At 39.2% G+C, this 25,206-nt stretch overlaps 1 protein-coding gene across 1 annotated transcript in view; it reads left to right on the top strand.

Annotated features, from left to right (window-relative positions):
- Positions 1-24,763, top strand: part of NUP133 (nucleoporin 133) — a 76,935-nt gene extending 52,172 nt beyond the window's left edge. The window contains exons 16-26 of the mRNA XM_002760571.7: positions 52-174; positions 1,287-1,386; positions 2,233-2,484; positions 3,429-3,562; positions 6,277-6,435; positions 8,828-8,963; positions 14,439-14,557; positions 16,187-16,267; positions 17,813-17,877; positions 21,031-21,119; positions 24,053-24,763. Of these exons, the coding sequence (XP_002760617.4) occupies positions 52-174; positions 1,287-1,386; positions 2,233-2,484; positions 3,429-3,562; positions 6,277-6,435; positions 8,828-8,963; positions 14,439-14,557; positions 16,187-16,267; positions 17,813-17,877; positions 21,031-21,119; positions 24,053-24,189 (1,395 nt within the window). The 3' untranslated portion in view covers positions 24,190-24,763. The remainder of the gene's footprint in view (positions 1-51; positions 175-1,286; positions 1,387-2,232; positions 2,485-3,428; positions 3,563-6,276; positions 6,436-8,827; positions 8,964-14,438; positions 14,558-16,186; positions 16,268-17,812; positions 17,878-21,030; positions 21,120-24,052) is intronic.
- Positions 24,764-25,206: the final 443 nt, after the last annotated feature.

The following is a 25,206-nucleotide window of genomic DNA, read 5'->3' on the forward strand; positions in this document are numbered from 1 at the left end:
ATCACCATAATTTTTGTTGTAATAGTAGTTGACTTCTGTGTATTCTCTCAGGTGTCCCAAGTAGATACCATCTGCGAGTGCTTACTGGAGCATGAGGAGCAAGTCTTGAGGGATACACCTTTGGATTCTGTTGAATGGGCTGAAGTAGTGATCAACGTGAACAATATTCTCAAGGTACAAAAATAACGGAAAGGTTTCAGCAAATCCAAGCCCAGAGCATGGATGGACAAGGAAGTGGTTTTCGTATTCCTGCTCTTTATTGCCGTAATTTATGAGGTTGTAGACATTTGTTAATCCCAAAAAAGTTAGAAAAATGTCAGTCATTTTAATCAGTTAATGAATATTTTGAATGTTAGCCTGGTGCCTATTAATAAATTTCTATAATCCTGAGTTTCTATTTGGTAGAACAATAAACCTTTCATTTGGGAAGGTGCATTTGTATCTTTGCAATTTTTTTTTGTTTGGTTAGTTTTTTTTTTCAGAGACAAGGTCTCACTGTCACCTAGGCTGGAGTGCAGTGGCACCGTCATAGCTCCCTATAGCCTTGAACTCTCAGTTTCACAAGTCCCTTCTGCCTCCGCCTCCAAGAGTGTTGGGATTATAGGCCTGAGACACCATGCCTGATGGCAAATGTATTCTTAATGTAACTGTTGACATATTTCTCATTTCTATTTTTTTAATTATTCAAAACCTTGCTACTTGTATTATTATTAAAATGTTCCTTTTAATTTTAACTAGTGGACTTATAGTAATGATTTTCCTACTTTGGTTACTACTGTTTCCCAAAAAAGAAGTTAAATTGTGTATAAAACAAACTTTAAAAGCAGAAAGAATCTAAAAGTAATCACACAGATCTGTGCTGACCTTTTCTCTTCTTTCCTTTTCTTTTTTTTAGACGTGGTCTCACTCTATTGGCAGGCTGGGTTTACAGTAGCTTGATCATAGCTCACTGCAGCCTCAACCCCCTGGGCTCAAGCAGTCCTCCTGCCGCAGTCTCCCAAGTGGCTGGGAATGCAGGTGCATGCCACGATGCCCAGCTAATCTTTAACATTTTTGTAGAGATGGGGTCTCACTAGTGCTTTGGGAGGCTGAGGTAGGAGGATTGCTCCTAGTGTTGTCAAGCTAGGAGCAATCCTCCTACCTCAGCCTCCCAAAGCACTAGGATTACAGGTGTGAGTCAACATGCCTGGCCCCTGAGTAATTTTTCTTACTAACTTACTTTGTTGTCTTAAATTATCTTGGGAAGTACTGTAACCCATCACTTTTTGCATTAACTTTTATTCCAGGATATGCTGCAGGCTGCTAGTCATTATCGCCAACATAGAAACTCTTTGTATAGAAAAGAAGAACCACCAGAGAAAGAACTTGAATATGTTCCATGGACAGGTAATATACTGAATTATTAACGGTTGTTCAAATGTGTTTCTAGTGACCCATCATTTTTAGAAGGTGTGTTATTCCCCTGGTGTAGGTTTGTAAGTGAAAGGAAAAGTGCCATCTCCACAATGAGCAGCTCTTGTCAAAATCACTTTATTCTTCCCTTGCTCTTGTTTATAGATCTCTCTATAATTTATTTATTTAACTGGTACTTAGGCATTTATTAGGTTTTAGTTCAAATAGTTATTCATAGAAGCAGGTCCTGGCCCTGGAGGTTATGGACTATATTTTATGTTAATTTAATACAAGAAAGTAAGTGGAGTAGGATTAAAGGAATTTAGAAGGAAGAAGAATCATGTTTACGGGGCTTTGCTGAGGAAATCTCCTTTGAGAAGATGGGTTCAAGCAGGGCATCTTTGCCATTAAATTGACAATTTAATTTTCCAGCAGTGATGAAGAGGCATAAATTTTTTTTTTTTTTTTTTTTTGAGACGGAGTTTCACTCTTGTTACCCAGGCTGGAGTGCAATGGCGCAATCTCGGCTTGCCGCAACCTCCGCCTCCTGTTCAGGCAATTCTCCTGCCTCAGCCTTCTGAGTAGCTGGGATTACAGGCACGCACCACCATGCCCAGCTAATTTTTTGTATTTTTAGTAGAGACGGGGTTTCACTATGTTGACCAAGATGGTCTCGATCTCTTGACCTCATGATCCACCTGCCTCGGCCTCCCAAACTGCTGGGATTACAGGCTTGAGCCACTGCGCCCGGCCCAGAGGCATAATTTTTATGCAATTAGTCTTTCCTTTAGCTATCACTGGAGCACTTACTTAACCATATTATTTTGTGTATTTTCACAGCAACCAGTGGTCCTGGTGGCATCCGAACAGTAATAATGCGCCAGCACGAGATTGTCCTGAGGGTGGTTTATCCACAGGCAGACAGCAACCTCCGAAACATGGTGACTGAGCAACTGGTAGCACTGATCGATTGCTTCCTAGATGGTTATGTTTCTCAGCTTAAGTCTGTGGATAAATCCAGTAATCAGGAAAGATATGACAATCTGGAGATGGAATACCTACAGAAAAGATCAGATCTTTTATCTCCTCTTCGTAAGTTTATGATACTTGGCAAGAGTTTTAAATTTGCTGAATGGATGAAAAGGTCGAATAGTTAATGCACGATATTCGTTGTGTAGTAATGTTAATCTAACTGTAATAAAGAACTTAAAGCCAAGTAAATATGCACAGCTTTCTGTGCTCATTTATTCACCTTTTTTTCCATTACTATCTAGGCACAAGTACCATAGATGATGCTGAAGATGATTAATAAGTAAATAAATAAACAACATGTGGAGACTACCTTAAAGAGCTTAGCATCACAGACCTTAGTGTGAATAACTGGATTCAAAGTAGAGCATGATGAGGGCTGCTTGAGGGGTACAGATAAGATAGTATGGCTATTCAGCCAGGGACACATTATACTCCAGGCTAGGATTGGGAGGAGTTTGCTGTACTCTTACATGAAGGAAAGGAATAGCATTTTGGGGAAGCAGTGATGAAAGAAGGGTCTCAATTTGCATCTTTTTTTTTTGAGATAATGTCACTCTCTCTCATCCAGGCTGTAGCGCGGTAGTATAATCTCAGCTCACTGCAGCCTCTGCTTCTCAGGTTCAAGCAGTTATCCTGCCTCAGCCTCCCAAGTAGCTGGGATTACAGGCGTGTGCCACTACACCTGGCTCATTTTGTATTTTTGGTAGAGACAGAGTTTCACTATGTTGGCCGGGCAGGACTCGAAATCCTGACCTCAGGTGATCCACCTCGGCCTTCCAAAGTGCTGGGATTACAGGTGTGAGCCACTGTGCCTGGCCTGAGTTTGCATCTTTAAGAAATTGATGTTAATTGTGAAATTAAGTGCTAGTAAGTAGTAAGGTTTCCATTCCATTAATGATTCTTGGTTTATAATAGGAATAAAGAAAATTTCAAGTAATATTTTTTATTACAGATTTTAAGTTTTACTAACAGGATTTTTTTCCCATCTGTTCTCATTCCCACAGTTACACTAGGCCAGTACCTGTGGGCTGCTTCTCTAGCAGAGAAATACTGTGATTTTGACATCTTGGTACAAATGTGTGAGCAAACTGACAACCAGAGCCGACTCCAGCGCTACATGACCCAGTTTGCTGATCAGGTGATGGGTGTTGGGTGTGTGGCCACTGAGTCCTTTAATGGCCTTTTCTTGAAATGGCTTTGCCATTTCAAATCTGTAATCAGGGCTTAGAATATGATGCAGTCTTTCTGTAGTTAACTTTGATGAGAAGATATTACTTTGTATGTTGCATTTCTTTGTAAATTTTGTACAGTAGCGAGATCATGGTTCACGACAGCCTCAACCTCCTGGGTCCAGTTGCTTTTCCCACCCATCTCACCCCCTCCCACACCTCCTGCCTTCCAGTAGATGGGACCACAGGAGCTCGCCACCACGCTTGGCTAATTTTATTTTTCAATAGAAACAAAGTCTTGCTATGTTGCCCAGGTTGGTCTTGAACTCCTGGGCACAAACAGTCCTCCTGCTTCATCCTCCCAAATTGCCAGGATAACAGGCGGGAGCCACTGCCTGACCACACAGTTCTTATTACTGAAAGATTCTTTGGCCTTTGGAAAATATGTTATATTCATTTCTGTTTGTATATTTTCTAGTTACAATAAAAGTACTTAGATACGTGAATATTGGTAGTTTTTAAAAATTGGATAGAAGATACTTGGGAGCACGGAACAGTACTGTAAGAGAGCTTAGCTTACATATACCTAATATTCTTATTTTCCTGGAGGGATATTACGCTTCCTGTTCAAAAAAAACAAAGTCCCAGCCAACCTCAATGGCTCATGCTGGCAATCCCAGCACTTTGAGAGGCCAAGGAGGTAGGATCATTTGAGGCCAGGAGTTCACGGCCAGCCTGGGCAACATAATGAGACCCTCCCTTTACAAAAAAAATTTTTTTTTAATCTACCAGATGTGGCAGCACATGCCTGTGGCAGCACCTATTCGGAAGGGTAGGGCGGGAGGATCCTTTGAGCCCAGGAGGTCAAGGCCAGTGAGCCAAGATTGTGCCACTACACCATAGCTAGGTGACAGAGCAAGACCATATCTTAAAAAAAAAAAGTTCCCATTGCGACACTGTCTTAAGTAAATTTAAATTGTTTCTTAAAACCAGTCTATTCAGTCAGTTGATTACTCTGAAAAGCATATTTTTGTATTACTGTAAATGTAATTTTGTATAAAATTTAGAAAACCACTATAAACACAGAAGATAAAACTCACTCACCACCCAGAGAGAACCCTTTTAAACATTTGGTTTATATTTTCAGTCTTTTACACTCTATCTATTATAGACAAATACGTTTTGTCAACTGCTTTTTTCACTTGCTACATCGCAAACATTTGTTCATGTGCAGCATTTGTAATGGCAGTGTAGTATTTCATTGACTAGGTATGGCTTACTTGATCAATGATCAGTTGTTGGGCCAGGTGAGGTAGCCTGTAACCCCAGCACTTTGGGAGGCTGAGGCAGGCAGATCATCTGAGGTCAGGAGTTCGAGACCAGCCTGACCAACATGATGAAACCTTGTCTCTTCTAAAAATATAAAAATTAGCCAGGCGTGGTGGTGCGTACCTGTAATCCCAGCTACTTGGGAGGCTGAGGCAGGACAACTGCTTGAACCCAGGAGGCAGAGCTTGCAGTAAGTTGAGATCGCGCCACTGCACTCCAGCCTGGCGACAGAGCAAGACTTTTTCTCATAGATAGATAGATAGAAAGACTTTGTCTCATAGATAGATAGATAAATAAATTTTGTACTGATCATGATTTTAAAATTATTTTTGTGGATTTACTTTCTATTTTGACATTTTTATTCATTTTTGCATTTTAACGTGTTTAAATGTTATTTTAAAATCCTTTTCTTCTTACTCTGATTATCTTTGAGTCTGTTTCTGTTGCCTGCTTTTATGTTGCTTATTTTTCTGCTTATATCTGATAATTTTAAAATTGTATTTTAGACATTCTATATTTTTAAAACTCCATAATATGGAAATCGATGTTATTTGTCCCCTGGCAGATTTTCCTTTTTCTCTATTAGGCAGTTTAGAGGAGAGGAAGATGACTCAGTCCATTAGGAACAGAGGTGGACCAGGACTTGGTCTCAGCTTGTGTAATAGTCATTTCATTTCTGCTTTCAGAAGTCTTTTGGGGAGACACCTGTATTTATGGTGGGATCCCTGCTTTAGTGGAAGTATCTCTTAATAAACACTGTGAGACTGTAGAATGTCTTGGTCTTCCTCCCCAGCTCAGCCTCCACAGTACCCCAACACTCCACAAACCCAGTGGGGAAAACTGGCTGGGCATTTGGACCTCTCTAGATTCTGATGTATTATGCCAGCCCATGTGGCCAGCTGGCACAGAATTCTAGAATCTCAGTGCTGTCCCACAGAGCTTTGTTTGATAATGGAGATGTTGATATGCACTGTCCAAACAGGAGTCCCTGGCCACATGTGGCTACTGAGCGCTTGTAATGTGGGTAATGTACCTGAGGAACTGAATTTTAAATTTCAGTCTAATTTTTGATTTAAGGTTAAACAGCTACATGTGGCCAGTGGCTACCATATTGGCCAACACACATCTAGATTCTGCCATTAATCTTGTCAGCTATCTTGAGCAAGATGGCCTTTCTGAATCTGAATTTACACATTTGTCAAATGAGATGATCGAGTTAAGTGATCCTACAATATAGGAAATTATTGTTTAGAACAAGTTTTCTGTTTTGAAGGCCTTTGGAAGAAAGTTATGTTTTGTTATCAGAAATGTATTTTTTAAAACTATTATGCATTCTGTGTACTGTTACTTACAGAATTTTTCAGACTTTCTCTTCCATTGGTATCTGGAGAAAGGAAAGCGAGGCAAATTATTATCTCAGCCCATTTCTCAGCATGGACAGTTGGCCAATTTTTTGCAAGCTCATGAACATCTCAGCTGGTTACATGAAATTAATAGCCAAGAATTGGAAAAGGTAAGAAGGATTTTTAAATGGAGCAGATGTGTGCAATTTATTTAGGTAGCTTTAATCAGTTTAGTTTTTAGTAATTCAAATACTGTTTATAGTCATACACCTAAGAAGGGGTTAATGTCCAAAATATATAAGGGAGCCGGGCATGGTGGCTTACCTGTAATCCCAGTACTTTGGGAGGCCAAGGCAGGTGGATCTCCTGAGTACAGGAGTTCAAGACTGGCCTAGGAAACATAAATACAAAAGCAGCCAGGTGTGGTGATGCACTCCTGTAGTCCCAGCTATTTGGGAGGCAGAGGCAAGAGGATCACTTGAGCTCTGGAGGTCGAGGCTGCAGTGAGCTGAGATTGTGCCACTGCACTCCAGCCTGGGTAACAGAGTGAGGCCTTGTCCCAAAATAAATGAATGAATGAATGGCAAAAGACCTGAATAGATATTTCTCAAAAGAAGACATGCAGTCGACCAACAGATATGTGAAAAAAAATGTTCTGCATCACTACTCATTAGGTAAATGCAAATTTAAACTACAGTGAGACATCACCTTACGTTTGTTTGAATGGCTGTTATCAAAAAGATGAAAGATAACAAGTGTTGAAGAAAACATGGAGAAAAGGGAGCCTCGATGCATTCTTGGTGGGAGTGTAAGTTAGTACAACCATTATGGGAAACTGTATGGAGCTTCCTCAAAAAGTTACTATGTGATCTGGCAGTCGCTCTTCTGAGTATATATCCAGAGGAGTTGGGAGCAGTATGTTGAAGAGATATCCGCACTCCCATGTTCATCGCAGCATATTCCCAGTAGCCAAATTATGGAATCAACCTAAGTGTCCATCAGTCAGTGTAAACGGTAAAGAAGATATTATATATAGAATACACAATGCAGTAATATTCAGCCTGAAGAAAGAAGGAAATTCATTTGCAACAACATTGATGAAGCTGGAGGACATTACACTAAATGAAATAAGCCAGACAAAGAAAGACAAATGCCACATGATCTCGCTCATGTGGAATCCAAAACAGTTAAACTCATGGAAGCAGAGAGAAGAATAGTGGTTGTCAGAAGAGTGAGGGGATTTTATAGACACACACACACGGAACTCAGGTCAATTGCAAAATAATAACCCAATTTTAAAATAGCCAAAGGGGCTGCAGAAGTTGGTCAAAGGGTACAAGCTTCAGTTAGGCAGAAGAAGATCGTTTTTATTTTTGTGTTTTTTAGAGATGGGATCTCACTGTGTTGCCCAGGCATGTCTCGAATTCTTGGGCTCAAGCGATCCACCCACCTCAGCCTCCCAAGGTTCTGGGATTACAGGCATGAGCCACTGCACCCAGCCAGGAAGATTTTTTATATATATTGCACAGTATGGTGGTTCAAGTTAATAATAGTATATTGTACATTTCAGAATTTCCAGGAGAACAAATTTGAAATGTTCTTACCACAAGTAATGATAAGTAATTGAGATGAGGGGCGTGTTAATTATCTTGATTTAATCATTCCACATCACATACATATATTATAACATTACTTTGTATCCATAAATGTATACAATTACAATTTGTCAGTATACAATAAAAAATTTTTTTAATTTAAAAACATTTATGGATTATTTAGAATGTATACTCCTATTCTCTCTCATAATTTGCATAAAACATTCTTAATTTGTGATGATATTGCCATTACTTCTAATATCTCAATAAAAATATGAAGTCCAGACTGGGTGTAATAGCTCATGCCTGTAATCCCAGTACTTTGGGAGGCCGAGGTGGGCAGATATCGGAGTTTGAGACCAGCCTGGCCAACATGGTAACACCCTGTCTCTACTAAAAATGCAAAACACAGCCAGTTATGGTGGAACATGCCTGTAATTCCAGCTACTCAGGACCCTGAGGCTGGAGAATCACTTGAACCTGGAAGGTGGAGGTTGCAGTGAACCACTGCGCTCCGGCCTATGCAACAGAGCAAGGCTCTGTCTCCAAAAAAAGGAAACGTAGTCCATCATGATAGTTAAAATCACAAAAAACTTGATGTGTCTGTAACAGCCATTGGCCTTTTTGTAACGAGTGTATTGTTGTAATAAATATTCAAATTATGAGTAAAAAATTAATTTTAAAATTTGTTCTTGACAGGATGTTCAGGTGAATACGTAATTGTTTTTAGAGCAAATGTTTTGTACATGTCTCTCTTCCCAGTAATTAGTGTGGATGGTTGATATTTTGCTCTGTAATTACTCTCAATGTTATGGTTATGCTCAGTTTTTAGGTTTGCTAACTGTTGACTTGTCTTTCATTGATATGGCCTAGGGGAAAAAAACCAGTTTGGGGTTTACTTACCTTTGTTTCAACTTGAATTGGTACTCAGTATCTTATGGTGGCTTACATATTTTGTTTATTGTAGGCTCATGCAACACTTCTGGGTTTGGCAAATATGGAAACTCGTTACTTTGCAAAGAAAAAAACCCTTCTTGGCTTGAGTAAATTGGCTGCATTAGCTTCAGACTTTCCAGAGGATATACTGCAAGAAAAAATTGAAGGTGGGAGAATTTGAACAAGAACATACACAAGTTGGTCATGCTGTCAATGAACTCATGATGTGTTCCTGTCATCAGTAGGATCTATTAGACACAGACCTGTCTCTAAGAGGAATGCATTTATTCAACGTCCATGTGTAGTTACTCAATTATATACTTAGAATTTTTTTTAGAAAAAAGTAATTTGTATTTTAAATAAGAATTCCTAGAGAATACATTCAAATGATTTTCAATAAAGAGGTCTGATTATGTACCCTTAGTGACACCTATTCCAAAGGCAAAAAGAATTACAAAGCAATCTTGACCTTTATTTACACAGTGGGTTTGTTATAGGTAGTGTGGTATTGGTGCAGTAATTGTGAACTATTTTGTGTATATTGTAGATGAAAACAATTACATGTAGTACCGTTGACCCTCCATACTCTTGGATTCCACATCAGCAGATTTGACCAACCAAACAGCAAAAATGTTTGGGGAAGAAAATAATTAAAAATGATTCAACAACAATTAAAATTACAACAAAATTAAACGAAAAATTAAAACCAAAATAATGCAAAATTAAAACAACAAAATAATGCAAATTTTAAAAATCAATACAGTATTAACAGCTACTTACATAGCATTTACATTGTATTAGGCTTTGTAACCTAGAGGTGATTTAAAGTATATGGGAGACTGTATGTGGTTTATGTGCAAATAACTACCATTTTTATATAGGGGACTTGAGCTTTTTGGTATTCCCAGGGGTCCTAGAACCAATTGTCAGTAGATACTGAGGCGTGATGGCATTATATTTTAGAACCAAGGAGAAAGGAGATACAAATATAGAGAGACAGTGAAGAACTCTGTAGTATTGAATTTGAATTGGAAATACTGGAGAGAAACTGATTTTTAAAATCAATGTATTTTCTTGTTTGAGGTGATAGATATGCTAATTGCCCTGTGATCATTACACAATGTATACCTGTATTGAAGCATCACATTGTACCCCATAAATATGTGTAATTATTATGCATCAGTTAAAAAAAATACATCCGCTAGGGCATGGTGGCTCACTCCTGTAATCCCAGCATTTTGGGAGGCCGAGGTGGGAGGATCACTTGAGCCCAGGAGATCAATATCAGCCTAGGCAACTCAGCACGAACTTGTCTTTACAAAAAAATTTAAAACTTAGATGTAGTGGTTCATGTCTGTAGTCCCCGCTACTGAGGAGGCTGAGGTGAGAGGATCACTTGGGCCTAGGAGGTCAAGGTGGCAGTGAGATGTGATCGTGCCACTGCCCTCCAGACAGGGTATCAGAACAAAACCCTGCCTCAAAAAAAAAAAAAAAAGTCTCTCTCTCTCTCTCTCTCCCCCTCAGTAGAAAGAGAGAATAAAATGTGTGTATATATATAAAATAAAATTTTGTGTGTGTGTGTATATATACACAATACATACACATATATATATATACATTTTATTATGTATATATACACACACATACATACATATTTCTTGGCTCTTTGCAGTGACACCCAGTAGCATGAGTATTCCTGGTTCCATATTTTGATTTCTGACTACCATTTTCCAGTAAAAGAAATGAGAGGTTATTGAAGAAATGATCTTGGAGAGTCTTATTAGGTCAGAAAGCAAGGTTAATTTAGAAACATTAAAAGAATACAAGAGCCTTGAGCAGCTCCCACTGATCACGTTTGGGGACAGTTTGAACATCAAAAGAATGGGAGTAAAGGATATATTCCACAGTTTATAAAAGAAAAATATTCATGAATCTACAGTGATTTTTGCAAAGGGAGAGAGTCAGTGAAAATGCTTCTTTAAAGGAGAATGCCAGCCAATAAATGTGGAAAGAATGGGGGAAGTCACTATTACAACCACCAAAGGATGCTGAAACCTTGAGTTTAGGGGCCAGGGAACAGGATATTCCCGTGTTTTTGGTGTATCAGTAGACTTATCTAATACCCTGTCACCAACCACAAAACAAACCCACTTTGCATACTCCTGAAGTGGTGTGGTACCATCACCTGTGTCCTGTTGTTGCCAACATGTTCTCCATGATTCTAATCATAAGAAAACAATCAGACATAATCTGTTGGTAGGACATTGCATAATACAGTTGGCCCAGACTTTTCAAAAATTTTAGCAGCATGAAAGACAAAGGTAGAGGCTGTTTTAGGTGAAAGGAACCTAAGAGCCATCACACAGGACAAACAAATGCAGGGTGTGATTCTTGATCCCGAATCACCCCCACATTAACCGTAACAGTTGTGGTGCATGTTTTGGAAACGAGTGGGGAAGTTTGAACATACTTAATATTAGATGATATAACTATATTGATGTTAAATTCTACAGGCCGGATAATGGTATTGTGGTTGACTGTCCTTGTTTTTAGGTGATACATGCTGAGTATTTAGAAATGAAATGTCATGATGTCTGCAACCTTCATATGATAAAAAACAATTACCTATGTACATAGAGAAAGCAAAAGGGACAAGGTGTTAGCAGCAGGAGACTCTAGCTGGAGGATGTAAAGTGCACATTGGGCATTTAAAAATTTTTTTGTAGATTTGGACTTTTTCTGTTTTTTATTATTTATTTTCTTTGAGACAGGGTCTCACTCTGTCACCCATGCTGAAGTACAGTGGCACAATCATGGCTCACTGCAACTTCGAACTCCTGGGCTCAGGTGTTGCTTTTGCTTCAGCCTCTCCAGTAGCTGGGACTACAGGGGCATGCTCACATGCCCAGCTAATTTTTGTATTGTTTTTTGTAGAGATGGGGTTTTACCATGTGTACCCAGGCTGGTCTCAAACTCTTGGGCTCAAGCAGTCTGCCCACTTTGGCCTCCCAAAGTGCTGGGATTATAGGCATGAATCACCACACCCAGCCTGGAAATTTTCAAAATAAGAATTAGAGCAGGGAATCTCAGCTATGTGGTTTGGTAAAGTATATGTGGATATGGATATTTGGTTATGTGGCTTATCCACAGAGAGCAGCCTAAGATCTGGGTTTAAATTATACTGCTGCCGTTGTTTTTCCTTTTGAGGGAGTGGATATAGTGGAAAGAATTGGGATTTCAAATATTTTCTCCAGAACTTACTAGCTTCGTGACCATGGACAGTTGATTAATGCTCCTTAGTCTCAATTCGTTCATTTATAAAGAAGGTAGTTGTAAGAATTGAGGACACTGTCTTGAGAAAAATAGCTTACACATATTAAGTACTCAATAAATTATAGGTATTAGCCCCTTTTACTAAAACTATTTTAAATAATTAAAATTATTTTATTAAAAGTATTGAATATTAAAATTATTTTAAAATTATTGAAGGATAATCTTCCTTCAGTCTTTTTATTTTTTGCACTAGTAGTGCCTATTCTAGAAAACATGTGTTTATTCTATAGGACTGCTGATAGTCTGAGAAGGGAAGCCATATTTTAGCCTGGCCACCAGAGGTGATGTTAATCAAAGTATTTTAACACAGGGCTTTCCTATTTCTTGTTTTTCCCTGCTTTGCATTTGATCACTTATTAGCTTTTATTTCTTAACACAGTGGGAGCATTTGCAGGTCTCAGTGATTCTACAAAATGTTCACATGATGTATCTAATCAGAGGGGATAGGCTTTTTAAAAATAACTCTTCTTGTTATATAAATAATTCCTCACGGAAAATGTGTAAATTGTAGAAAAAAAATGTGATGAGAAAAATAAGTTGTGTATAGTCCCACCTCCCCAGAGGGTACTACTGGTACTGTTTGTGTGTGTCCTCCCAGTCCATTTTTCTAGGTATAGAAATGGACAAAAATGCTCCATTTAGTTTTTCCAAAACCAGGATCAGAATGCTGCCAGTATTTGAGTGAAAGTATCTGTGTGTTAGTCACTCTGTTTTGCTGTGAATGCTGTGTTTTATGAGGCTACATAGCAGTTTTTAACCTTCCCTGCAACTCAGCACATTCTCTGGGATGGAGCCAGTTCATGGGCTGCAACCTGGAGAGTTTATGGCAAGTAGAAGCCCCTGTGACCTCATCCAATGGAGATAACCCTTGCTGCTTAGGAGATGTGCTACTTGTTCTTCCATCCAGGTCTTGTTTTTCTTGATACGCTCATGGTAGCTTTTACGTCATTTCTGTTTGCGAATGTAACTGCAGTTGACCCTTGAAAAACATGGGTTTGAACTGCATAGGAAAACTTATATGCAGATTATTTTCAATAAATACATTAGAATGTATTTTGGAGACTTTGCAGCAACATGAAAAAGCTCATAGATAACCATGTATGACCATGTAGCCTAGAAATATTTTTTTTTTAATTAAGAAAAAGCCAGACAGGTCATGAATACATAAAACATATGTAGTCTTTTTTTGTCGTTTACTACCATATAATATACACAAATCTGTTATAAAAAGTTAAAATTTATCAGCACACAAACACACCTCACATGGTGCCATTCACAGTGGAGGCAAATGTAAACAATGTAAATATGCAGCATTAAATCACCACTGCCTAAAATTAACTAATATATACTGTGCTTCAATAATTTCCTAGCCACCTCCTGTTGCTATTGTGGGCAAGAGTCTGCCTGCTCAAGTGTTAACCAGTAAAAAATGCAATAGGCAATAGGAATCTCATAGTTCTCGAGTATTTTTTCCTGTGTTTAATGCAATACCATCGACCTTGAATAACACCTTGGGACTTATATGAAGTGCCACTAAGTGATGCCAGACATGCTCCCAAGAAGCATAGGGAAGTCGTGACATTATGAGAAGAAGCTGAATTGCTTGATACACACCACAGATTGAGGTCTGCAGTTGTGGTTATCCCCATTTCAACATAAATGAATCTACTTAATGACCATTGTAAAAAAAAAAAGAAAAGGAAATTTGTGAAGCTGTCAGCAGCAGCAGGTAAGTTTTTAGGGAATCGAAAGTTACCCTCCCAGCACTTTGGGAGGCTAGAGCAGGAGGATCATTCAAGCCCAAGAGTTTGAGACCAGCCGGGGCAGCATAGCAAGGCCCCATCTCTTTAAAAAGTTATGCTGGGATTTCTGACAGCACGGGAGCTTAGTGGCCCAGTACCCCTTGTTAGTCAAGGGCTATTTACTGTAAACTCTAGTGGGAAAACTTTTACTGAATTACAAAATATGGTTGAGAGATCCCCACATTTAGAAAGCTTATACCTCATGAAATAGCTGTTTGCTCTCCAGCTTCTTCAAGCAGTAGAACATTACCTTACCTGTTCTCTCCCCTCCTATTTCTGGTTGCTGTGATAATTCATAGGACTTTGATCACACCATGGATAGGTTGTAAATATCAGCAATCAAGAATAAGAATCAAAAGCATCCTAAGATCATTGAAAAATGATGGGATTACCTTTGGAACTATTTCTTTCCTTTAAAATTCAGATTTATTTTATGACAGCAAAAATGAGAGCAAAAGTAAAACTTCCATCATTTTCTCTCTCTCTCTCTCTCATCTTGAATACTAGAAATGGCTGAGCAAGAACGCTTTCTACTGCATCAGGAGACCCTACCTGAACAGCTGCTAGCGGAGAAACAGCTAAATCTCAGTGCGATGCCAGTATTGACTGCGAAGCAACTCATTGGTGTATGTGCTTTTCAAATCCTTAACACTGTTTCCTAAACTCAAAGCATTGTTGGTGTTTTTTGGGCCATGTAGTATAGTTCCTAAGAGAAGTTATCTTCCCACTTCCTGCATTCCAGAAAACTCCCCTAGAAAGAAGTTGTTGGAAGCTGCTTGGGAACAGAAAGCTAATTAGAGAATAATTAGCATCTGCCTCCCCATACACCTCTACCTAAAGGTGCTTTATCCAGGTGACCAGGAGAAATTATTACTTAATATTTTGCTTTTCTAGTATAGGACAAATAAATACCATGAGATAACTTTATTTCCCCCACAAAATTACTTAGAAAGCTTCTCTTTGCCAGAGTGATGTGGTAGGATCACCTTAAATTTGCCCTAACTGTATGAAAAAGAAAGCAAACAATTTAAAAACCTTACCATTTTAGCCATAATTAGAAATGATTTCCGGTTATAACTGAGTTTACAACAGCCTCTCCTGATAGAATATATATTTAATTTAGAAATGTAAGATACTATCTATTGTAACTCACTATTATGTAACACTAAGAAAAAGGTAGTGCCAATTTTACTCTGATAGATCATTAATTTTATTACCACAGTCCAATTTCAGAGATGAGGGGAATTGTATTATATATACAATTTTTTAAATGAGATTACTTACAGTTTTTGGAAAAAGGAGATGAAAAATTCAAATTGATGTTTTTAATAAGGCAAGTATTTTTCTGAGCATAAAAATTGCAGGAAATTTGAAGAATACATAAATGAGTATGCAGTCAGCTATAATCTAACTAAGCAGGGATAAGTGTTGGTAACATGTTGATGTGTGTTTTATTTTTTAAGTAAATATGGGTCAACTGTATGCTTTATTTTTATTGCAAATCTCAATTTTTTTTTTTTTTGGAGTCGAGGTCTCAGTGTTGCTCTGGCTGTCAGGCTGGAGTGCAGTGGCACTGCCGCAGCTCACTGCGGCCTTGACCTCCTGAGCTCAGGTGACCCTCCCACCTCAGCCTCTGGAGTAGTGGGACCACAGGTGTGCACCACCATACTCAGCTAATTTTTATACTTTTTGTAGAGACAAGGTTTCTCCATGTTGCTTGAATCTGCCCACTTCGGCCTCCCAAAGTGCTGGGATTATAGGCATGAGCCACTGTGCCAAGCCTAAAATATACATTTTTTAAAAGTTTATTTTAAGGTAGATGCAGTACAGTTTCCAAATATGAGACTTTTTACTGTAAGAATACCTACAACTGGCCAGGTACGGTGGCTCACACCTAATATCCCAGCTCTTTGGGGGACCAAGGCGGGCAGATCACTTGAAGTCAGGAGTCTGAGACCAGCCTGGCCAATAGGAGGAAACCTCTTCTCTGATAAAATTACAAAAATTATCCAGGTGTGGTGGTGGGTGCCTATGGTCTCAGCTGCTCAGGGGCAGAAGTTTCAGTAAGCCAAGATTATGCCACTGCAATCTAGGCTGGGTGCCAGAGTGAGACTGTCTCAAAAAAAAAGAAAGAAAAAGGAAAAACCCTACAATTTACTTACAAAAGGTGATGACTTCTTTTCTCCATAAACGTCTCTAGTGTTAGTTATATGATTGTATACAATAATTTTCTACCTTATTTTAACTTGTCATAGCTATATATCTGTGAAGAAAATAGAAGAGCTAATGAATATGATTTCAAGAAAGCTTTGGACTTGCTGGAATATATTGATGAGGTACGTAAAATCTTCAATCTCAAATGCTTGAGATGATCTCAGGGAACTGAATACACATATAAAAAGAGGGAAATAGCTCTTTTAGTCAGTCATGAAAATGAATTAAGCAAAACAGACTGTATCTGTGGTTCAGCTACCTTTAATCCTTAGAATGTATATAATTCTTTAGAAAAGCTGTCAAGAGACTCCCTTTCATGATAATTCTCACACATTCCTGGATGTCTTTTTTTGGTACACAAATATAAAATACAGCTTTTCAAAGTCCTGACATAATTTTTCTCTTTAATTTATTAAATTATTAGTTTCTGAATCTAATATGCAACTTTATCAATTTATTCTGGCTGAGTGCAGTGGTTCACACCTGTAATCCCAGCACTTTGGGAGGCCAAGGCAGGAGGATCACCTGAGGTCAGGAGTTTGAGACCAGCCTGGCAAACATGGTGAAACCCCACCTCTGTAATCCCAGTTACTTGGGAGGCTGTGAATTGCTTGAACCCAGGAGGCAGAGGTTACGGTGAGTGGTGATCACACCACTACTCCAGCCTGGGCGACAGAGTGAGACTCTGTTTAAAAAAAATACACACACACACACACACATATATAAAATCTTCATAGTATTCACCTTAAGAATAGCTGTTTGTCTTTCAATAGGTTATAATGAATATTCTGTAGGATAACTAGTTCTATTACCTGTCCATGCAATTGAAAGTAACTTGGTAGATTTTAAAAATATAATGTTGACTTTTACATTGCCTTGTTTAAAAATCTTACCCATCGGCCGGGCGCGGTGGCGCACGCCTGTAATCCCAGCACTTTGGGAGGCCGAGGCGGGTGGATCACAAGGTCAAGAGATTGAGACCATCTTGGTCAACATGGTGAAACCCCGTCTCTACTAAAAATACAAAAAAATTAGCTGGGCACAGTGGCTCGTGCCTGTAATCCCAGCTACTCGGGAGGCTGAGGCAGGAGAATTGCCTGAACCCAGGAGGTGGAGGTTGCGGTGAGCCGAGATCGCACCATTGCACTCCAGCCTGGGTAACAAGAGCAAAACTCTGTCTCAAAAAAAAAATCTTACCCATCTCAGGCTGGTCGCAGTGTCTCACGCCTGTAATCCCAGCACTTTGGGAGGCAAAGGCAGGCAGATTGCCTGAGGTCAGGAGTTTGAGACCAGTCTGGCCAACATGGTGAAACCCTGTCTCTGCTAAAAATACAAAAAAATTAGCCAGGCATGGTGGTGTGCACCTGAAATCTCAGCTACTCAGGAGGCTGAGGCAGAGGAATTGCTTGAACGAGGGAGGTAGAGGTTGCAGTGAGCCAAGATCACGCCACTGCACTCCTACCCTGGGCGACAGAGCAAGACTCCATCTCAAAAAAAAAACAAACCTTACCCCTCTCAAGGTTGCTGATGAAATCACTTTCACAGGGTAATATGAAAGTAATTCATAGATATTAATTGGCTTCTATGAATGTAATATTAACATAATGAAAACTTAAGCATGTATTTATTTTAAAGCCAGGATTTAATCAGAATTTTTTGTTGTGAAGGAAGAAGATGTAAATATAAGTGATCTAAAACTGGAGATCCTTTGCAAAGCTCTTCAGAGAGATAAGTAAGTGCTTATGACATCCCTTCTTTGTAAGTATAGAAACTACCTTTCCTCTCCTCTCACTATACACACTCAATACAGAAGACTTCTGTGACCAAATGTGTTGGGATTTCCCACCTACCACACGAAGCAGCCGATGAGTTCTGTTGGTGGACACCAGCTGAATGTTCTTTAATTCAGTTCAGTCCCGACACTGTCTACAACCACAGGTTGAGGGCTCAGACTGCCCCCAACTTCGATGCCAATCTAAGCCCAGGTATTTTTGCCTGTGTTTCTCACCATCCAACTATAAATTGGGATTCCCACAACCCTCTCCTTGAGTTTGATTAATTTGCTAGAGCAACTCATAGAACTCAGGGAGACAAGCCTACCAATTTATTATGAAGGTTATTGTTACCAGAAAGGGTCCCTCCCAATCCAGACCCCAAGAGAGAGTTCTTGGATCTTGTGCAAGAAAGAATTTAGGGCAAGTCCACAGATGAAAGTGAAAGCAAATTTATTAGAGAAGAAAATAAACAAAAGAATGGCTACTTTGTACACAGAGCAGTGGCATGGGCTTCTTGACTGAGTATACTTATGGTGATTCATTGATTATGTGCTAAACAAGGGGTGCATTATTCATGAGTGTTTCTGGAAAGGTATGAAGTTCCCAGAACTAAGGGTTTCTTCCCTTTTTAGACCATATGGGGTAACTCCCAACGTTGCCATGGCATTTGTAAACTGTCACAGTGCTGGTGGGAGTATCCTTTAGCATGCTCATGCATTATAATTAGTGTATAATGAGCAGTGAGGATGACCAGAGACCACTATCTTGGTTTTGGTGGGTTAGGCTGGCTTCTTTACCACATCCTGTCTTATCACTGGGGTCTTTGTGACCTGTGTCTTGTGATACCAGTCCTGCTGACCTCCTGTCTCATCCTGTGACTAAGAATGCCTAACCTCCTGGGAATGCTGATTCTAATGCATCTGAAAGTATCACAGAATACAGATGAAGAAACCACAGGGTTAGGTATGGGGGAAGGGGCTTGGAGCTTCCAAACCCTCTGTGGGCCCTCCACCTTCCAGGAACCTCCACATGTTCAGCTATTAGGAAGCTCATTGAACCCCATCTTTTTGCGTTTTTATGGAAGCCTCATTATGTAGAGATGATTGATCAAAGTTGATGACCAGCTTAACCTTTAGCCCCTCTCCCCTCCATGGATATTGAGGAATAGGGCTGAAAGTCCCAACTGTAATTATGCTTTGTTTTTCTTGCGACCAGCCCCTATTCCGAAGCAAGCTGGGGGTTGCCAGCTATCAGCCAACTCATTAGTATTTAAAAAACAAAAAAACGACATCTCTGGAGATCCTAAGGATTTTAGGAGTTGCAAAGCAAGAAGTGGGGTGAGGAAGAAGACTTAAATATATATTTCACAATATCACAGGAAGATTACCTTCTAACCATATTGTAACATATATATTATGAAAATTTTAATGGTTCCATTAGTAATGTTTATTTAGCCCTGAGCTTATTTCTCTATTTTAATAATAAAGAATACATTAAAGATGGGACCATTGCTATAATAAATCACTACTTTTGATTTTAAAATTTAGACTGTCAGTTTGCATAGAAAAATACACATCCCTTATTTTCATAGAAGTAAGGCCAATCATGCCAAATGAAACTTGAAGCTATGATTTTGTTTTGTTTTGTTTTTTAAATTACTGCAATTTGAAGGTCAGTGCCCTTTTCTAAGGCATTAAGTAGTACTTTCTCATAATCATATCCTTTCTGCCAAGGAGGTCTTCCACCTATGGAGATGGTGTTTATGTTAAGATGCAATGGCCAAGACTAAGAATAATCAGTTGTAGGAATGAATTCTTTCCAGGAAAAGAATTTTAAGCAAAGCAGGACTTGAATGCTAGAAGCCTTCTCCTACTCACAATTTTCCTTTTTCCTGTGGTAAAAAATTATAGAAGAGCTGTTTTTACTAAAGCATTTCTTCCCTTCTCTGATCACTCCCAAATAGTTAAAATTGCTGTTAAGTTTGGTCCTAGAGGTCAGTCTCTGAAGCTTCCAGCTTTCTGCCTACTTGATTCTTTTTTTTAATTGAAACAGAGTCTTGCTCTATCACCAGGTTGAAGTGCAGTGGCACGATCCTGGCTCACTGCTACTTCCATTTTCCAGTTTCAAGCAGTTCTCCTGCCTCAGCCTCCTGAGTAGCTGGGACAATAGGCATACACCACCATGCCAGCTAATTTTTTGTACTTTTAGTAGGGGGTTTCACCATGTTAGCCAGGATGGTCTCTATCTCTTGACCTCGTGATCCGCCCGCCTTGGCCTCCCAAAGTGCTGGGATTACAGGCGTGACCCACCGCGCCCAGCTACTTGATTCTTTGGTCCCGTCCCAGTCATACAAAAGGATGTTCTCATTTTGATTAGAATTCCTTATCTTAGTTTCTTATTTAAAAATGTTAAAGTTATCATGTGGGATATATCCACTAATTACAAAGCAGTGGTCTGGTATTTTTGTTTTAGTAGTAGATAGTTGCAACTACACAAAGAAAGCTTCTGGCCAGGTCGGGTGGCTCATGCCTGTAATCCCAGGACTTTGGGAAGCCAAGACAGGAGGATTGCTGGAGCCCAGGAGTTCAAGACCAGCCTGGAAACATAGCGAGACTTTGTCTCTATACAAAAATAAAAACATAAGCCAGGCACAAAGTGATGCGTGCCTATGGCCTAGCTACTTGGGAGACTGAGGTGGGAGGAACATTTGAGCTGAGGAGTTCACAACTGCAGTCAGTCATACTTTGGGGTCCATACTGGATGTGTTACTAATAGAATTTTCTTCAGAATGATACCTCACTACTTGGTTTTTGAAATCCAATACATAAGAGTTATACTGAGTCAATAGCTACCTTGAGTGCTCTTTTTTAACATTTATTTTCCTTGGCTTCTCTTGCTTGTTACCTGGAGTGTAACATTTTATATCTAATGTAGAAATTGTCAATGTATTCAATACTTAAAGTACCTTTATTTAAATTATTTGAAACAGTATCACAAAACTCAGATTCACCATCCCCCACAGCCATCAAAATAATGATGACAAACAGAAATCATTTATTTCAGCTGTATCAGGGATTTCATTTTTCTCTCATAATGATTTTGTATTCTAGCTGGTCCAGTTCTGATGGCAAAGATGATCCAATTGAAGTATCTAAAGACAGCATATTTGTGAAGATCTTACAGAAACTTTTAAAAGATGGTAAGTGGTTTGTTACTATTAGAAATTACAGTGTCACTCCCCAGTTTTAGAAATTGTAGAGTAATGGGATCAAATGATAGGGACGTTTAGGATTAAACAGTTTTATACTCAAAGTTAGATGTGTTTACAATAAAGGAAGGGCCTTTTCTCATCCTCTGCACGTCAGGGAGCATGTATCAAGGTGGTCTTCCTCCTCCTGGGTCTCTAGGTACCAGAGGGGCTAAGTCACCATGCTGATTCAGAATGGGCAAGGAGGGAAACCTGGGTCATAAATGTTGGTTGTGACACACACAGTCTATAATGATAGCAGTAATCATTTCCTTTAATTTTTCGATTAACTATTTTTTTTCTTTTTTTGAGATAAGAGTCTTGCTCTGTTCCCCAGGCTGGAGTGCAGTGGTGCGATCTCAGCTCACTACAGCCTCTGCCTCCCAGGTTCAAGCAGTTCTCCTGCCTCAGCTTCCCGAGTAGCTGGGACTTCAGGTGTGCCCCTGGCTACTTTTTGTATTTTCAGTAGAGACAGGGTTTCACCATGTTGGCCAGGGTAGTCTGGAACTTCTGACCTTAAGTGATCCGCCTGCCTTTGCCTCCCAAAGTGCTGGGATTACAGGCATGAGTGACCATGCCCAGCAGTTAACTCTTTTGTGAAGACTGAAAATTTGAAATGAGATACAAACTTTTTATATATTTCCTACTAAAAATTGATTATATCATGCTTAAGAACAAATTTTAAAATATTTTTACAAATCCATTCTAAAATTTAGTTTAGAAACAAAAAGAAACAAGAAGTACTTTGGGGAGCTGAGGTGAGCGGGTCACCGAGGCCAGAGTTTGAGACCAGCCTGGCCAACATGGCAAAGCCCCATCTCCACTATAAATACAAAAGTTAGCCAGGTGTGGTGGCTCATGCCTGTCACCCCAGCTACTCAGGAGGCTGAGGCACCAGAATTGCTTGAACCTGGGAGGCAGAGGTTGCACCCAGCTGAGACCGTGCTACTGCACTCCAGTCTGAAGGGTCAGAGCAGAACTTTCTCTAAAGAAAAAAAAAATAACCAAGAAGCTTTCATTTGGAGTATTATCCACACTGGTCTCCAAGTTTTAGTTTTCAGATTTTTAGCCTCCCTTTACAGCTGTAAAAATGCCACAGAACTAAATTGTGTCTAATTAAGTACTGAGTGCTAATATTTAAGGGAAGCTTTGCAATTTTTTTATTCTTAGTGGATTATAAACAGGTGAAAAATAGGAATTAAAAGCCATAATTTTACATAGTACAAGAATAGTAGAAACTTTTTTTTTTGAGATGGAGTCTTGCTCTGTTGCCCAGGTTGGAGTGCAGTGGTGTAATCTTGGCTCGCTGCAACCTCTACCTCCCGAGTTCTATTGATTCTGTTATCTCAGCCTCTCAAGTAGCTGGGATTACAGGCATGCACCACCACGCCCAGCTAATTTTTGTATTTTCAGTAGAGGTGGGGTTTTACCATGTTGGTCAGGCTGGTCTCAAACTCCTAACCTCGTGATCTGCCCACCTCGGCCTCCCAAAGTTCTGGGATTACAGGCATGAGCCACCGCACCTGGCTGAAACTTTTATTTAAACAAAAATATAGGCAGGTGTAGTGGCTTACACTTTGGTAGGGCAAAGTGGGAGGATGACTTGAGCTCAGGAGTTCAAAACCAGCCTGGGCTACACAGCAAGATCCCACCTTTACAAAGAAAAAAAAAAAAAAAAAGAAAAAAAAAATAGCCGGGCCTGGTGATACATGCCTTTAGTCCCTGCTACTCAGGAGGTTGAGGTGGGAGGATCACCTGAGCTCAGGAGGTCAAAGAGTTGAAGCTGCAGTGAGCTACGATCACACCATACACTCCAGCCTGGGTAACAGAGTGAGAACCTGTCTCAAAAACAAAACAAAAACTACAATTAACCAGAAAACAGACTGGGCACAGTGGCTCACACTTGTAATCCAGTACTTTGGGAGACTGAGGTCAGTGGTGGATCACTTGAGGTCAGGAGTTCAAGACCAGCCTGGCCAACATGGTGAAACACTGTTTCTACTAAAAATACAAAAAATTAGTGGGGCACGGTGGGATGTGCCTGTAATCCCAGTTACTGGGGAAGCTGAGGCAGGAGAATCACTTGAACCAAGGAGGCAGAGGTTGCTGTGAGCTGCAGCCTGGCCAGCAGAGCGAGACTCTGTATCCAAAAAAAAAGAACCAAAAGTGTTAGATGAGATAATGAGATAAATACACACCAAAGAGAAAAAAAATAACCAGAAAATGATGCAAGGCCTTTTGAGGATTTTTTTTTTAAAACCAGTATTTGATTTTGAAAATCTTATGGTAATGTAACAAATTATAAAATATTGTTGGCTTATTAATTTGAAATTTTTCATCTAGTTTTCTCTATCAAATGAGAAAATTGTATATACTTATTTGTAACTACACAGCTCTCAATCCATGTAGTTCATGTTCACGGGCTTTTCAGCTCTATGGATGATTCATTTGTGAAAAAATGATTCTTTTGCCTATCTGATTTTAGATTTATACTGTAATACATTTGGAGATACTATAGCTAACATTCATAACAGGGTTTCTACTAAATTATTCCTTAAGTAGGGGGTCATTTAAGTGTTTGAAATACTTGTTTTCAAGCTTGGGAATACATGAAAACATTTCAGATCTTCTTAAACACTTTAAATAGAATGGCTATTTTGACCACTGGAAGGAAAAACAGTCAGGCAGCCTCTGTGAAGAACATCACATTGTTAGACTTGAAAGTATGTTTGACAGATGGAAGGAATTTGGAAGAGAATATTTCCCAACAGCAAAGTGATGTTATATTTTAAATAGAAGCACAGGTGTTTTTGTCATCAGTCATCTTAATTCATTTGAGAGCTTTATAATAATTGGAAAATGACTTTCTGTGTTTGTGTTTATAGGCATTCGGCTCAGTGAGTACTTACCAGAAGTGAAAGACCTGCTACAAGCGGATCAGCTTGGAAGCTTAAAGTCCAATCCTTACTTCGAGTTTGTTTTGAAAGCAAATTATGAATATTATGTTCAGGGGCAAATATAACTTTTTCTAAAAATGGCCATTGTTTATGAAATTTTTATAAGTATGTCCTTATAAACATTTTTGGCCTTAGGTCAAGTTTGTGCAGTTTTATAACACATATAGCTGAGTTTTTGTGCTTTATACATAGGAAGCTAATATAAAACAGTTATGTAACTGGAATTTTGGTTTTCAGTCACGTGATTTGTTTTTTCCACCTGAAATGTGTCAGTTGTTGTAGGAACAACTCTGACGTGGTCCCAGGTTCTGGAGTTCTTGTCCTGGTTCTAGCTACTCACATGTACAAATCCCTTCTAGGCCTCAGTTCTGTGACTGAAAATTACTTGATTGCACTAGCTTCTCTCTAAAATGGCTGTGACTCCAGATACTGTGCACCAGAGAGAATCTAGAGTGTTTGGTATCTGTTTCAGTTCGGGCTAATGGGAAATGTCCAGTAAGATAAATGTCAACTTTTGCTGACTTATTATGAAGGCGAAAAACCAAAGCAGAGTGGGTCTAACTCATGTGAGTTTGATAACTAATGAACTCATTGGGAGCTTTTTAAACTTTTCTAAATAAATAATGAGTATTCATGAAAGTATTTTAGTGAATGAAGCATTTATGTGGTTTTCTAACCTATCTATAAATTACTGTTGATGAGAAGTTTAGTTCTGATCTTTCAGTATGAGAATTTAGTCAACCTCATGTATTTTCAGAATGACTTTCATGAATTCCAACTTTACACAGAGTCTGCCTAGCTAGTCAAAAGCATAAATGATACTAGAAACCATTATAGGTTTTCCTAATGTGGCAATTGATGTGACGAAAAGGTACTGTTCTCTCAGAGCTTTGTCCTGACTGTGTCATTGCTCACTCAGTGTTTATCTGGCTTTTAAATAAAGGCCAGAGCTTGGACAGGGAGTTTGCTGGCATGTCTGCGCTTTGGCCCAGTCGAATGCCCACTAACCAGCTTGCTCCAACAGCTGAAAAAGGTCAGAAGTTAAACATGGTGAAGAGTCCTGTTCCTGGATTCACAGAGTC

Source organism: Callithrix jacchus, chromosome 19 (assembly GCF_049354715.1).
Source record: "Callithrix jacchus isolate 240 chromosome 19, calJac240_pri, whole genome shotgun sequence".
Lineage (NCBI taxonomy): Eukaryota > Metazoa > Chordata > Mammalia > Primates > Cebidae > Callithrix > Callithrix jacchus.